Raw genomic sequence first — 15,323 nt, 5'->3', positions numbered from 1 at the left:
ACCAAAAAACATGTTGTCTCACAATAAAGAAAGTTTCTAGGCCGTTGTAGGAGGCATTGTGAAATCACTGCTATTGTGTTGCCTGAAAGACCCAACACGGTCATGCCACTCAGCACACAATTAACCCTAGTGCTCTCACACCCAATCTGCCCATCACTCCCCAGTGGCAGCCTGCCATTTCAAGGCAGACATATTATTTACAGTATGATCGAGTGCTGCTGCCTCAGAATGGAGGGTTTGATTTTCCTCACTGGCATGTTATCGTGGTCACAGCGCTGCAGCTGCATTCCCCAGGTCTGAGTCACGGGCCAGGGCCCGAGGCAAAGAGCTGCACCTTTCTGTTTTTTGTGCTCTCGCCACTCTCATTCATACAGCAGACAAACAAGGACGACCCAAAAAAAAAACACACACAGAGTCTTCGGGGACACACCTTTTAAATGTAAAAGGAAAAGAAAAAAAACAAGTCCACGAAAAAAAGGTTAAAAGGGCAATCAACACTTTAGCAGAAGATGTCATGTTAATGATAAATGCTCTGTGCCAGTGTTCCAACCTGCATCAGTGCCTGGAGGTTTGTGAGGGGGAATATAATATCAGTTTGAGTCAATGATGTGCCCAGACAAAGAGCAGACACTGAATACTGTACCACAGTTTTCTGCTGTGGTGAAGGTGCTTGCTCATGTCCTAAAAATACCATCAGAGACAAGAGAAGTGATATGATAAATGTGGCTTTTGTCCTTGTATTGTTCAGGGTGAAGACACAGTATCTATACACTACTCCTGCTTTTATGTGCTGATGTTGGCCTTTCTAAAGTGCTAGCAGTTACATTCATTTAACCTGCCAACCAGACCAGGTCTTTGTCATTCAGCAGGTTTTGATGTTTCAACGTCAGTTTCTCTGTTCCACTCACCTTTGGCTGCTTGTTTGTGTGACAGATGTTCCTGGATGCCCATCCATGTACCACCACAACGAGGGCTACCCGAACCCCCAGCACAGCAACGAGGGTGAGTAGAAGTTTGTTGAGTTAAGGTAGAGATGTCTGAGAATTAGCTGCTCCTTCTGAAATACAAAACAAAAAAAGGGCTGTAAGCCAAAAATAGCATGGAAAAATAGAAAATTGGATAACAAATTAATATGGAATGTTTAGCCTAAGGTTTAGCAATATTCAAACATTAGCTAAAAGACAGAAATATTATATAACTGGCTAACAAGAGCCAAATAATGACGTTGTGTTAGCTGAAATCATAAACAGTAAAAAGTGTATTTTGATGGTTTTTAGAAAAAGCAAACACTGATAGCCACAGCATAGCTGCACATTATAATAAACTTGGGAAACTTGAGCATCCCAATTTACCAGTAAGTTTAAATGTTGAGGGAAAAAAAACCAGCAAACCACAGTCTAAAAAGAAGGGAATTTCCCATAAGTCTCCCTTTGCCATTACAGTTATTAAAAAAAGAAAAGAAAAGGAAGGCAACAAAAAGCCTGTCCAAGTGTCACAATTTGTCCCATGACAGAACTGTGGACACGTCTGACTGCAGAACCCAAACAGTTCAGTTTTAGTAGTCATAGCATTGTGTAACTGTCAGATAGATCCACTCACATCACTGCTTTCTATACATTCAGCCATCATCAGTTAATGCGCTGCACTCGTCGACTCACTAACTAAGTGTGTCCATGTTTCCATTGGCTGAGATCCTTGCCTCGAGAATCCTCGAGTAAACACAACTCCAAGAAAAATACACGGTTTCCCAGGCAAACAACCGCTCCTCTTATTACTATTGTGTGTTTCAGAATTGCTTTTCATCTACACTGAGAACAGAGATGCTTCAGAATGACTTGGAGAAGGCCCTAAAGTTCATACAATTACGCTAATTAGCTCTTAAACTGGGAGCAGAGGCCCTTTATGCTCTTCTGCAGTGAACCGGTTTACTTTTGTGAGAGAGGAGAACAAATATGTTGACTCAGGGCCATTCATGCATGAATAGGGCCTTGCATTTGGTCGGGATGGTATTCACTGCCTGGCACAGATCCCAAATAAACAAACTAGTTATAGTGGGATGAAGGCCCCTTAAAATTACAGCACAATTTTCCCTCTTGTTTTCCAGGATATCTGTTCGAAAATGACTCTCGTGTGGTTCCAGAAAAATTCGAAGGTAAGCCTCCTGATTCAACAGCGCCTCTGCTAAAACACACACACACACACACACACACAAATACACGTACACACACACAATAGCTGTGTGTTAATGGGTATTTGCAGGCAAATGGAAGTGCGTTGCTGCAGTAAGATTTCAAAACGCATCACAACAAGTGATAATATCAGCTCTTCCTAATTGTCAGGCTGCAATGCTGTTCAGTCGTACAGGCTGCTGTGTAGTTCAACACATCCCAGTGCACACACACATTAGCAACAGCAGCCCTTTTATACTAACTCCATTGGCAATATCTTTGTGCTAATATGTGGGACTCAGCACACATTATCTCTGAGGTACAAACAGGGCTTCATATCTAATTGGGAAGATTTGATTTTATATTTTAATCAAATAGAAGAACTGTCTATCAGAGAGGCCACTGATGACCAGAGCTCACTTGGTTGCCGTCCTAGTAGCTCCGACCTGCTCTGTCCGGCCAGGGGCCACAACTCTCACCATGCCCGAACTGGGACATTACTAATGACATGTGAACATCACAAAGGGTCAGAAAGGATGATAGCAAAGAAACACTAGCCATACAGTCAACCACTCCAATCACTTGGACCTCGCTATCGTCTATAGACATCAGAGATCCCTGTACAAGAGGGTGAACAAGGTCTTAGTGGACTCGCAAACTTACTTAGTGGGTTTGGTTTCCCTGCACTGTCACGGTGACAACAGACAAAGCCAGTCTCCCATGATGTCGCCGGTGACTGACACTAAGGCAGATTGAGTGGAGAGCCCAAGGGTGTCAGCACTGGTTGAACCAGTGAAGTGTGCAAGTCCCCTGTGAAACAACAGTAACTAAGCTGAGCCTCTCGTGTTCCCACACTTGTGTACAACATATCCAGTAACTGGTAAACAACTGGGAACCAAACACCAATCAGTGTCTGTTTACATACACATCACTTAACTTGGTATTTTTCCTTATCCACTTGCTGATTAGTTGCATGAAATTTTATTTAGTGGCGCTCTGAAATTTCAGCTGCATATTTCAGCTGTGGCCTCACCTCTGTGGGTGAGAGAAGGTTGTTGAGGTATGACATTTTCACACTTCACATCAGCATCCAGGCATCCAGATTAGATGACCTGCTAATGAACTGGCCCTACTAGAACACTGACACTCTGCAGCTGTGAGGAGTCAAAAAGTTCCTTTGTTTTCACATGAAACAGAAGAACCATTTTACACCTCGCTAATGATTCAAGCTTAACGGCCTCGTGGTGATCATAAAGTCAATAGGAGTTAGGAGAGCTATGCCAAAACGCAGCTCCCATCATCATAACCCATAAACATGCTGACCTGTGCTCATTTCTCTCCCCCTTACAGGTGAGGTAAAGCAGGAGGGGGGCGGCGTTTTTCGCGAGGGAACACCTTACCAGCGCCGAGGCTCTCTGCAGCTCTGGCAGTTCCTGGTGGCTCTCCTGGATGACCCCGGCAACAGCCACTTCATTGCCTGGACCGGCCGTGGCATGGAGTTCAAACTAATTGAACCTGAAGAGGTACGATATCGCTGAAGATAGCTCTACTGGATTTGAACTTTCAGACAGACAGACAGACAGGCTATAAGCTGGTTTGAATTATTTCCTCTGACCACCTTGAGGCACTGTGGATCACTGTGCACATTAGAACAGGAATTGCAATCAAAACGACAAAGATGAAATGACCAAAGATGGCATTAATGGAACAAAAATGATGCCAATTGTAAGGGGAGGTTCATACAACATTTATACCACCTATAAGTGGAATAGAGGTACTACACCAAAGATACTACACCAGCTGGATTTGAAGAAGAAAAAGTAAAAAAAAACAAAAAAAACAGACAGCTTCCTGTTGAGTATAGAGTGTCACTTCCACAGATGTACTCTCTCTTATTGACCTGATGCACATGACTATCACATTTTCTGCACTGAACAGTTTTCCCAGACTCAAACCTAAATCACTTTTGAATTCATACAACTACAGCTGCATGCATAGTAAAATAATGTTTTCAGCAGAAAAACAGAAGGTGGCTTCTCCTCAGAATGAATTTGAAAGGACAGCTCTAAGGCACTACCTAGATCTGGGTGATTGGAAGTGAGATTTGGCCACTTTCCTCCTCAGTCTATTCTGATCTATCTTCCATTAGCCGCCCATTCATTATTCATCACATGAAACACAGGATTGATAAATGAAGGACAAGTCCTCCTATCACAAAACAATCCAACACCACAGTTCTCTCTCACCTCCTCACGTTTCTCCAGTCCAGACAATTTTGGTGATGTTTAAGTCTGCACTTTGATTGGACGCATCAGACACTGTCCATTTAGGTGGATCCTAACACAAAGGACCATAGTACGGTTTCCATTATCTTTTTACTGTACATTAAATATGAATGGGGTAGAAGTTTTACAAGAGCAATTAGGGCTGAGAGCTCACTCAGAGATCAGACAGGCTGGATGGCCACAGCGGGATACAACCTGTCTCTCACTGAGTCATGAATCTCAGTGTCCCTCCTCCCCCCAGTCCCGTCTTTCTCACAATTCACAGAGACCTATGTCAATGTGGAAATGGTTTCCTATTGTAAAATAAGTTGTGGCTCCTCTTAAAGCCTGTGCAGAGCACACACTAATCCTATCTCTGAGTTAGTGGGACTCTAGTCCATTGAGAATTCAGATCTGGGTTGGCGCTGTACTTCATGGCCGCCTCCTGACGAGCAGCCGCGGCTCTTATTTCACTGTGAACGCTGCAGGACTCTGGTTGCATTCAAGTGGTAATGGGTTACATAAAAAGGAAGTGAATCCACATGTGGGGACTCGCCCTGCTCCAGGCATGTTTACACTGTCGAGTTAAAAGGCAGAGAGGGCTGTCACTTCTCATGGAGGCCCCCTAGTGGTCACAGAACTGAATTACATACAATATCCTCATGATTTCGGTTACTGTGGTTCAATGGAATATATATATANCAAATCACTTAGTTAAGCAGAGGTTTACCAAATATTTTAAAATATAAAATTTATTTTAAAACATAACCTTCAAGTCCTTCAGTTTTAAAATGAAAACCAACATCAAAAGACTGAAGATACATTTTAGTAAAAATGCAGCCGCCTACTTCTTTTTAGAACTTAGCAAAAAATGCTAATAGCTAACCATTCACAAAATGTGACACCACATTTACCCCTGTCTTACTCCACCCAGGTTGCAAGGCTGTGGGGCATGCAGAAGAACCGTCCAGCCATGAACTACGACAAACTCAGCCGCTCTCTGCGCTACTATTATGAGAAGGGAATCATGCAGAAGGTAAAACCGCCACTGTGTCATTGTGTGCCTTGAGAATTTATCATTTATTTATTTAAGAGGTTCATTGTAGTATTCAATGCAGATTATAATCCACAGTCATCAGACCTGAGTCACAGCAATCTGGTGACACAGACCAGGCCCTTTACTGGAAATGTACACGGTTAAATTACACGGCTATCAGAGATGAAGAACTGTAAAGACACCAAGGGAAAAAAAAAGAGTTCAACATTTTATATGCATTCCTATCTGACTCAACCCTCCCATCTCTCCACAGGTGGCAGGAGAGCGCTACGTTTACAAGTTTGTTTGTGAGCCCGAGGCTCTCATCTCCCTGGCCTTCCCCGACAATCAGCGGCCTAGCCTGAAGGTGGAGTTTGAGCGCTATGTCAACGAGGAGGACACTGTGCCCCTGTCCCACCTGGACGACGGTGTCCCCTACACCACAGAACAAGCCCCACAAAACATGGGCCCACAGCCCTACTCCAAAGGCTACATGTATTAAAGCCAGCCAACAGCCCCGCTCCTTTATCCCCACCTACAGAAATGTTGTACCCACCCATCGTCATACACCCCATGAAACCCCATGCACCTATTGCACATTGCCCACCCCACCCACTTGTATATAAGGCTATGGTGTTTTTGTTTTAAATTAATCTCATTAGGGATTTTTTTGTCTGTTTTCAAGAGCTGCATTCCTCTCACATCTGAGGCCTATTCAGTCCATAAACATGACTGTGGTTAAAAAGTTTGCTTAATAAATAACCATGATACCCAAACTGACACCTGCTTCATGTTTGTCTCACATTGTAACAGAAGAACATTTAGTCTAAATATTATTAAACTACACATAAGCCAAGGCAGCACAGTACAATGAAGTAGTGGCACCACAGTAGTTTGAGAACCACTCTTCCATGTAGCTAGAATTTTGGTAGAGTAAAAGCACATTTCTATAAAGAAAATATATAGAAACATACAAGGAATACATTCATTATTTTATCTGTAAACAAAACAATAGTGTTGTTTTTTTTGAGTTACTTGAAAACTGTAAAAATTAGAAAACACAGCTCAATCTTTACAATTTTATGGCCACTGTAGCATTGCTGTACTCTACTGGTGAGAAGGAACCAATGCTACCCAAACGTTCTTGTTGACGAAGTGCGGTGAGCAGCAGGAACCTATCTATCATTATATAGAACATTTTATGATTCATGAAACGCAAGATTTTAAGTTTGGACATTTACAAATTTGTAGTCATTGGTTTTCCATCCTGTAAATCTTCACTTATCCTGTTCTGCAAAACTAAAAATTAACCAAAGTTTGTAGTTTTAGTTCTGAAGAACTGAACAAGTCACAACTGACTAGAACTGTAAGAGAACCATTATCAGAATAGATGAGAAGCTTCGCAGACCTTTTGGCAACAAGTGTATAGATCCCCTACAGCTATTGAAGGTACCTACATTTGTTTAAAAAAACACTAAAAACACCGCCTTTCAGCCACAATCTGTAGCTAGTTAGCTTAAAGAGTGAAAATAAGAGAAAATGGAGAGGTACTGTGTTATTTAGTGACCATTAGTGGTGCTGTTAAAATTTCAACTTAAATGTTGACAGAGCCACTTAAGCAGAATCAATAATACTAATACAATAAAACGTAGATAATTAGCCTGTATTTAAAACTTTACACAAATAGAGCAATTATTTACCTCATTGTTTTTTCTAATCTTTGTGGGAAGCTTTGCTTCTACAAATTACGGCACTAACTCTGACTGTGGTGTTAGCACTGGATTATACAGCAGACAATAAAGACGCATCAGCTGAAGGTTAAAGTGCACCAGTGATTTACTGTGATAATAAAAAAATAGTTGAAATCAAATTAGTTAAATTACAGACAAATGATAAGAATTTGTATTAAAACCACATAATACATGCTGTAGTAATGAAAACTTTAACATTTTCATCGTCGCCTAAAGGCACGAGAGATTCTCCAAGCGTTCGGTTCTTCGTATCGGTTGTAGAGAGGTTCCAGTTTCTGCTGCCTCTTCTGTCTGCTGAGGCGAGTGGGGTCGGCAATTCTGAAGAAGGCTGGAGCAAACTCCACCAACCAGCGGGGATCGATGGTGGTCACCTCCCTCATGTACTCTTTAGTGGTCAGTACCAACTCGTGGTACACAAGCCTGAGGAAAGAATATTAAATATGAAGTATATAAAGAATGAGGGTTTTATGACAACTAACCAATGACCAGTGTTAAAGCAAAGACAGATTTAACTTAAAGATGACATGGGTGACAAAAATACTCAGTAATAACTAGAACATAGTAGAAGTAAACAAGTGAAAAAAACTGCAATTATATCTTTATTTCAGAAAATAGTCATTAGTAGTCAGTGGTTAAGTGTAAACAGCTACTAGAAAACAGATAGTATTGCATTGCAGTGTATTGCACACTTCTGCTTGTACACATTTAGTATTGTACTAGGAAGCAGCCAAGTAGTAAAACAAGTACACAGTGAGTAGACAACAGCGTGTATTGCCATTCATACTAAATTAATTAATGCAAATACATCAAAACATCAACGAGTCATGTTGTAGATTTAAAAAGATCAGGGAAAACTATTTAGAACAACAGGCAGAGAGCTCCATAATGTGAACCTACCACTCAGGCTGTCGGTTGAAGAGCGTGCTGGACGGGTGCAGGTACACCACCTGCTGGTCAATAACGGTACGATACCCGTCCTGAGGATGCTTCCTGGCCGCGTTTCTGAAGAAACCGCTGCAGATCGCTTTTTGGACTCGCACTGTATTTTTTCCGCAAGAAACCACGTCCAACTTATGCCTACAAAATATAATTTATCGTTCTGTTCATTAGTCCTGAAGCAGAAACTTTAAAACTTTTATGTCCACAGCTGTGACATCACACATCGCATGCAGCTGTGTTTGATGACGGCCGACTGAACCACTATTAAAACGTTTCCTCGGTGAAAGTCATGCAGACAGACTCTGCTGATTATTTATGGTAAACATCAAAATGTACAAACTAATTTGATCAAGTGGTAAGTGCAGGCTACCTGTCCATGATGCTCAGCATCTGTTTTCGAATGTCTTGAGCCCTCTTAAGGGATCTCCCCTGGATGAAGTTCTCGAAACACCAGGGGTTAGAGAACTTGTTGTTCTTCCAGGAGTTGTAAACCGCCAAAAGAGTGAGGTGGTCTCCCTCAGGCTGGAAGAATTTGGTCTTCTTCTGGTCAGCCTGGGCCTGCTTTTCCTAATATGGAAAGAAGTGACATTTAATTTTTTGGAGAAAATGGCGATGATTCTTCCAAACGAAAACGTAAATGGGAAAACACAAATTTCTCACAATATGACACTGTTTTACAAGTCAACTTAAAAGAGAGAAGATAAATCCAGTGCACTGGCTGCTGCTTACCTTAGGTCTGTAGAAAATGTTCTGAACAGACAGCATTGACACTATGGTGAGCATCTCTTCACTGCAGCCCAGGTGGACAGACATAATCAACATCTTACACAGCATGGGTTCAAGAGGAAACTCTGCCATCTAGAGCAGAAACAGAGTCAAACATACAAGTAAGCTTGCAAGCTAATGCTACCATCCACTTGTCAAAAAAGGGTTTCATGTCATATTTAGGAATGTTGATGTAGCTAAATTATTCACGAATAATCACAATTAATCAATAAATCCACAGCCATGAGGAGATTGTGAGGTAAACCTAAATCCTTACCCTTCTGCCCAGCCTTGTCAGTAAACCCTCATCATCCAGAGCTCCCAGTGAGTACAGCTGCTCCATAGCTGTGATCAAAGTCTCCATGGGAGGAGCATCCATGAAGTCAAAGGCCAGGAGGTCATTGATACCCATGGCCTAAAGTAGACAGAAATGAAAACTATAGTTTGATATTTCCAGATTTAACACACGCAACATTCACAGAGGAATTCTCAGAGTGCTCTACCTTTAAAGACAGCACAGTGCTGGCCAAGTTTGTCCTCTGGATCTCTGGAACGTTGGACACTAGCATTTCATCTCTGTGGGCTCTTTCTGTGTAGAGTCTGTAGCACTTTCCGGGGCCTGTCCTGCCAGCTCGACCCGACCTCTGCTTTGCTTGTGCCTGAAATGAAACGGAGAGATACTTAAAGGGTAACAATAACCTATTAAGTTCTATTGATTGTGACAATGTGTTCATATTAATCACCTGTGATATCGGGGTCACCAGAAGCTGATCGATGCCAGTCTTGGAATTATATACGACCTGCTTAACAAAACCTGGGTCCACTACATAGAAGATACCATCAATGGTCAGAGACGTCTCGGCAATATTTGTGGCGATGATGACCTTCAGAGGTAAAGAGGAAAAAATAAACATGGTCAAAGTGTTCTGCACACATGCTGTTATGAAGTCTCTTAAATGAAAGCAGGACGTGTGATTTTACAGCCACCTTTCTGCTGCCTGGAGGTGCAGGATTAAAGATCCTGGTCTGCATCTCACTGGGCAGAGCAGAATAAACTGGCAGAATAATCAGCTCAGGAACATCAGGGCCCAGTGACTTCATCCGTTCATAAAGGATCTCACAGGCCGTGTCAATCTCCTCCTGTCCAGTTAGAAACACCAGGATGTCACCTGAACAACGAATACATAGTTAATGTATTCATTTATTTACAATACATTCAAAATTATAGTTGGTGGCAAAGTATTTAAATAACATTAGAAATTAAAAAAATTAAAAAGCTTCTGTCTCCCGATCTTGTCGCTTTGCACTCTACAACATACGCAAAATCAGACTGTACTTGACTCAACACGCCACCCACCTGTTACTACAGGCTATAGTCATATCCCCCCTAGATTACTGCAATGTTCCCCTATCTGGTCTACCAGTCCACTCAACAAGACCCATACAAAAAGTCCAGAACGTGGCAGCGTTTTTGATCTTTAACCAACCCAAAAGGGCGTATGTAACTCCTCTGCTCATCGATCTACACTGGCTGCCAGTATCAAACACAAGTCACTGATACTTGTTTATAAAATAACTGCAGGAAGCGCTCCTGCATATCTAAACTCATTGGTAAAGGCTTACACACCCACTCGGATGCTGCGCTCGTCACAGGAGTGTCAACTTGTCTTGCCCCCCCCTCACACAAGGCGATCTCCGTCATTCCCCACCCTGGTTCTATGTGGTGGAACAAACTACCAGCTGCCACAAGAGCAGGGTCCTCCCTCTCTTTTTTCAAGAAGCATTTAAAAACTTCTCTTCAAAGAACATCTCCTATCCTAACAAACCAACTACATCTAATGTGCACCTCTTCTTATTCTACCTACTACTATGACTATAACTGTACTTTTACTATTTATTATTATTTATGTATTTTGTATGTTTATTGTGGCTTGATTGTTGATTGACTGACTCAAATTGTAATTGTGATGTAAAAAAGTAATATTTTACCTGGGAAAGAAACTATGGCATCATAAGTCACTTGTTACAACAAAAATCCTACACATTAGTAAAATAATACACACATATACTAACTCTTTTAAAAGTTCTAGGTCTCAGGCACCATACCTGGTGGTTCTGTCAAGTGGATCTGCATGACCGTTAAGAGACTGGCATCCAGGTAGTCCGTCTCTGGCTCTCTGGTGTAGAGAATTTCAACTGGGAAAGTTCTTCCTGGGATTGTGAAGATGGGGGCTTCAAAGAAATACTGGGAGAATTTGACGGCATCCAGTGTAGCAGAGGACACAATCAGCTTCAAGTCTTTGCGTTTCTGTATCGTCTGGAAGCGAGGACGGTAGACGTTTTTTTTTTTGTATTTTAAATTTGTATCGACATATAACAAAGTCATTGCCATATTTTAAAGGTATTCCCCAAACACCTTTTTCAACAGACCAAACAGCACATCAGTGTGAATTGTTCTCTCATGGGCCTCGTCGAGCATGATGACTCCGTACTGACTCATGTCTGGGTCGATCAGACACTCCCTCTGCAGCATGCCGTGGGTCATGTACTTGATAACCGTCTCTGTACAGGTGCAGTCTTCAAAACGGATAGTGTAACCCACCTGCAGCCACATAAGCATATGCATGAGCTGACATCATGTCAAAGGCAAATTTGAAACCAAAGGTCGAACTACTACTACAAACACTCACCTCTTGACCCAGACGGCACCCAAACTCCTCAGAGACTCTCTTGGCCACTGACATGGCTGCTACACGACCGGGCTGAGTGGAGCCCCTCTTCCCCCTGGCTGTGTAGCCCGCTTCTGCCAGATACTGAGTGATTTGTGTGGTCTTACCAGACCCAGTTTCTCCAACTACAATCAGAATCTGATTGTCATGAACAGCCTGTCAGAAAAAAAAACAGATGGTTTCACTATTGGATTTCTCACTTTCTTCCTTCCTTCCCTCCTTCCTTCCTTCTACCTGAATGAGCTCTGCCTTGAGCTTGAAAATAGGCAGACTCGCTCTCTGCTGCAGGATGGACAGTTCTGTCTTCTTGCCGTACGACACCTGGTTTCCTCCGAGGGCATATCTCTTCCACTCTGGAAGATCAATGGGCATTGCCGCTACGATGCCTCTCATGTTGGCAGCAATCTGCCTTCCTTCATCTGAATGGTGAAGAACAGAGAGAGTCAATTTCCTGTGGGGTCCATTCAAACTTCCTACAACCCAATATTAGGTTTGTCCACATGAGATTGAGTGATAGTGAACTTGCCAACTTTATCGAACGGAAGGAACTTGTAAATGCAATGATCTTCCCTGAGGCTAAGACAGAGCCACATTACATTACATTACGTGTACGTGTGTGTGTGCATGTATGTGCCCAAGATTAAAATCTTTGGGAAGCTAGATAACATCACCAGCTCTTGCATGGTAAGAGAGTTACAGCTTAAAAGGCCAGGCCAAGTAAAGATAAATTTTATTTAACAAATGTATAATAAGCAATTAAATATATATTGTAGTGTTGCTAAAATGCTTCCTATTGGAAGATGATGTAACAAAAAGACCATACCAGACCAATAATAAACTATATAATTCAACATTTCTGGAATGTAACTAACAGTCAATAATCTGGTCTTCAAATATTCTGTTGTTCTTACAATCAGGCATTGGGTCGATCCAGTTCTTGTTTAGCCCAGTAGGGATGCAGTCCATCTCTGCTGCACGCATCGCCTGCTTCTGCTCTTTCCTCTCCTTAGAGAGAGCGCTTTGCATCATGGCTGCCTGGGAGAGGGAGCCATCAGGATTCTAGTGGGACAAAGTGGGAGTTGTTACACTATTGTAAACGAACACAGACAATTGTCAAACCAGGATCATGAAGAACACTCCAATATTGGATGAGCTGTATTCAATGAATACACAAACTATTCAACAGCACTGACAGAGAAAACCTACCACTGGAGTCCAAAAAAAAAAAAAAGAAAAAAAAAAATCATAATTTGTTGACTTGCAGTTTAATATGTGATATATACTGTATGGTAATACTATTTCTACATTTAGAAATAATAATGACAATGTTCATTAAATGAAAAAAATGAAACAACTGTCAGTCCTACTTCTGTAGAAATGTTAAAAACATGAAAATTACTAAATTAAATTATATCACCAATATTACTATATTCATAACTGTTTGTGAAATAGCAAGATTGAACAAGACATAATTGTACACATTTAATTATAATTTCTGTCTTCCTTATATTTACCTTCACTATTCTGACTGGACTCATGTTCAAAGTCCACTTGGTTTGTCCTCTGAGGAATGGTGGCTCTTCTTCCACCAGATCAATCTCTACATCTTGATCTATGCACACAAAAAAAAAAATTATACTCCTGAGGCTTGATGATTTTAACTGTGTCAGTTTTTTTTCTCGTGTATTCACAGCAGAACCTTACCTTCGTCATCATCTATTTTGGGAAGGATTCCCGTCTCCTCATCAAACTCGGGAAACTCCTCTTTAGCAAGAACATTTGCCGCAATCATCTGAATAGAAAACAGTTTTTTTTAATTGTTAGAAGAAACAAAAAAAACAGACAACACATTTAAGAAGTCATAAAGACAGATCTGGAATGTGTTGTACGAAAACCTGTTTGATTTCCCATTTTTCCAGGTCAGTTATTTTGGTCAGACGTTTGTGTTCTGAGGAGTTTTCCTCTAGTTCTAGCACGCTGGCCTGAGTGGGCTGGTCAGGGTTTCTTAAGACTTCCTCTCTAACTCCAGGTTCAAGGTTTTTTCGTCGGTTGGGGTTCAGGTCCTCTCCTGTCTCCTGGTCAACATCCTGGCAAATTGATACAATTTTTTTCAATTTTAAACATTGTACATTTAAACTGGTGGATTTTGATTGACTGATTTTTCACTTTGTTAATATAAAGTAGCTCAATTCAAATGTTCGTCTTATGTTGTTGGTAGCTGTAAGGCATATTTGAACCAAGCATTGAAAACTCTCACCTTCATGCTGAGGCTTGTTTTGCTTCCTGTAAACAGCAGCACTTTGACCTTCACTTTTTGACCATTGGCTACCACATCAGCCACATTTGCTACACGCCCTTCTTTGCGCAGCTCTGATACATGCACCAGACCCTCCCAGCATTTCCTGCAGACAATACAGTTACTTTAACATCGCAGTTAATGAACACTATATAAAGACACAATGTATATCACACCAACATAAAGAATTTAAAGGATTTCACTCAACAATTAATGTATAAAAACACTCAATATTAACATTAACATTAATGTTTTTCACAAATACATCATGGCAACCGGGAAGAGTAAGCAGGAAAGAAAAACAATTCCATATAATTATGCATAAATATTCTGAAAAACTGGAAAAAAAAATGTGCGTGGCAGAATCAAATAAAAACATTTTGATCACTATAAAAAAACTAATCACTAACCTGAGGCCTTCCAGCTGCACGAAACAACCAAATTGCATAATACTACTGATTTTGCCGTCATAGATGTCTCCCATGACTGGCTCTTCTGGCAGAGGGTGAGCTAACGGTCTATCAGGACAGCGCTCCTCCTCCACCTTGTCTTTGACTGGACTTGGTGGACAGTCACTCCAGCGAGATGGTCTTTTCCTTCTACGTTTGTGAATGGTCTCGCCCACACGTTCTCTTGATCTGGAACGAGATCGACCTCGCTTACATCCAGTTGCTCTGTCTGCTTCTCGACCTCTGTCACTGTATGAAAGATAACTAAATTAGAAAGGACCAGTCCAAATGTGCTGAAATACACTGCATCACAATTGTCAAACAGGTCGGTATTATGGTCCTATAAATGCCTTTGAAAACATATGTGTGCAATGTGGAAACTAAACATAACACTGAGGTGCAGCAAAACATAAGATCCGCAATAACAAACAGCAATCCGCCACAGAAAACAGTTATTGAATGACTTATGGTTACAATAAAACCTAGTAAGAGTAAAACCATAGAAAATCAACACTTTTACTACAACCAGAAACAGAAATCTTATTTTATTTTTAAAAAAGTGTAATAATGATTTCAGTGAGCTATAATGCCACATGTCAAGTTAAAGAGAGTTTAATTGATTCAATTGATACATCTTTTTCTTATTACCCTTAACCTTTGTGTGGTGTTCGGGTCTGTGGGACCCGTTTTCACTTTTTAATAAAAGAAAAATGATATAATTATTTAATTTTTCAAACTGAGACTCACTGGCTTTGGCTCATTTTCTGTGAAGAACATATATCAGAATACATATTTAATGACCACCCCCCATACCCCCCCCCCCCCCTACACATTTCTATTACATATAAGATGTCCATCGGCTAATAGAAGTGTGGAAATTGATGTTCTGTGTACCACACACACACGCACACACACACACACACACA

General features: G+C 41.2%; 2 protein-coding genes across 4 annotated transcripts in view; one reads left to right on the top strand and one right to left on the bottom strand.

Annotated features, from left to right (window-relative positions):
- Positions 1-7,149, top strand: part of etv4 (ETS variant transcription factor 4) — a 29,515-nt gene extending 22,366 nt beyond the window's left edge. Inside the window, exons 8-12 of one of the 2 annotated variants that reach the window (XM_008314414.3) lie at positions 934-1,002; positions 2,105-2,152; positions 3,519-3,691; positions 5,367-5,468; positions 5,743-7,149. In XM_008314414.3, coding sequence (XP_008312636.1) covers positions 934-1,002; positions 2,105-2,152; positions 3,519-3,691; positions 5,367-5,468; positions 5,743-5,970 — 620 coding nt within the window. In that variant the 3' untranslated portion in view covers positions 5,971-7,149. The remainder of the gene's footprint in view (positions 1-933; positions 1,003-2,104; positions 2,153-3,518; positions 3,692-5,366; positions 5,469-5,742) is intronic. The other variant, XM_017034173.2, reaches the window with a different exon arrangement.
- LOC103381857 (ATP-dependent RNA helicase DHX8-like) overlaps positions 937-15,323 on the bottom strand; it is a 15,551-nt gene continuing 1,164 nt past the window's right edge. Inside the window, exons 6-23 of one of the 2 annotated variants that reach the window (XM_017034169.2) lie at positions 14,359-14,646; positions 13,910-14,054; positions 13,548-13,739; positions 13,357-13,444; positions 13,167-13,264; positions 12,564-12,711; positions 11,887-12,071; positions 11,614-11,808; positions 11,340-11,525; positions 11,030-11,240; positions 9,911-10,092; positions 9,667-9,807; positions 9,427-9,582; positions 9,201-9,338; positions 8,888-9,016; positions 8,529-8,725; positions 8,117-8,296; positions 7,287-7,639 (exon numbers count right to left, since the gene is read on the bottom strand). In XM_017034169.2, the coding sequence (XP_016889658.1) occupies positions 7,420-7,639; positions 8,117-8,296; positions 8,529-8,725; positions 8,888-9,016; positions 9,201-9,338; positions 9,427-9,582; positions 9,667-9,807; positions 9,911-10,092; positions 11,030-11,240; positions 11,340-11,525; positions 11,614-11,808; positions 11,887-12,071; positions 12,564-12,711; positions 13,167-13,264; positions 13,357-13,444; positions 13,548-13,739; positions 13,910-14,054; positions 14,359-14,646 (3,079 nt within the window). In that variant the 3' untranslated portion in view covers positions 7,287-7,419. Of the gene's footprint in view, positions 1,058-7,286; positions 7,640-8,116; positions 8,297-8,528; positions 8,726-8,887; positions 9,017-9,200; positions 9,339-9,426; positions 9,583-9,666; positions 9,808-9,910; positions 10,093-11,029; positions 11,241-11,339; positions 11,526-11,613; positions 11,809-11,886; positions 12,072-12,563; positions 12,712-13,166; positions 13,265-13,356; positions 13,445-13,547; positions 13,740-13,909; positions 14,055-14,358; positions 14,647-15,323 lie in introns of those variants that run through there. The other variant, XM_017034170.2, reaches the window with a different exon arrangement.

Source organism: Cynoglossus semilaevis, chromosome 8 (assembly GCF_000523025.1).
Source record: "Cynoglossus semilaevis isolate Cse_v1.0 chromosome 8, Cse_v1.0, whole genome shotgun sequence".
NCBI lineage: Eukaryota > Metazoa > Chordata > Actinopteri > Pleuronectiformes > Cynoglossidae > Cynoglossus > Cynoglossus semilaevis.
Note: the sequence above shows the minus strand (reverse complement) of the source record. Positions and strands in the feature narration are given on the sequence as shown.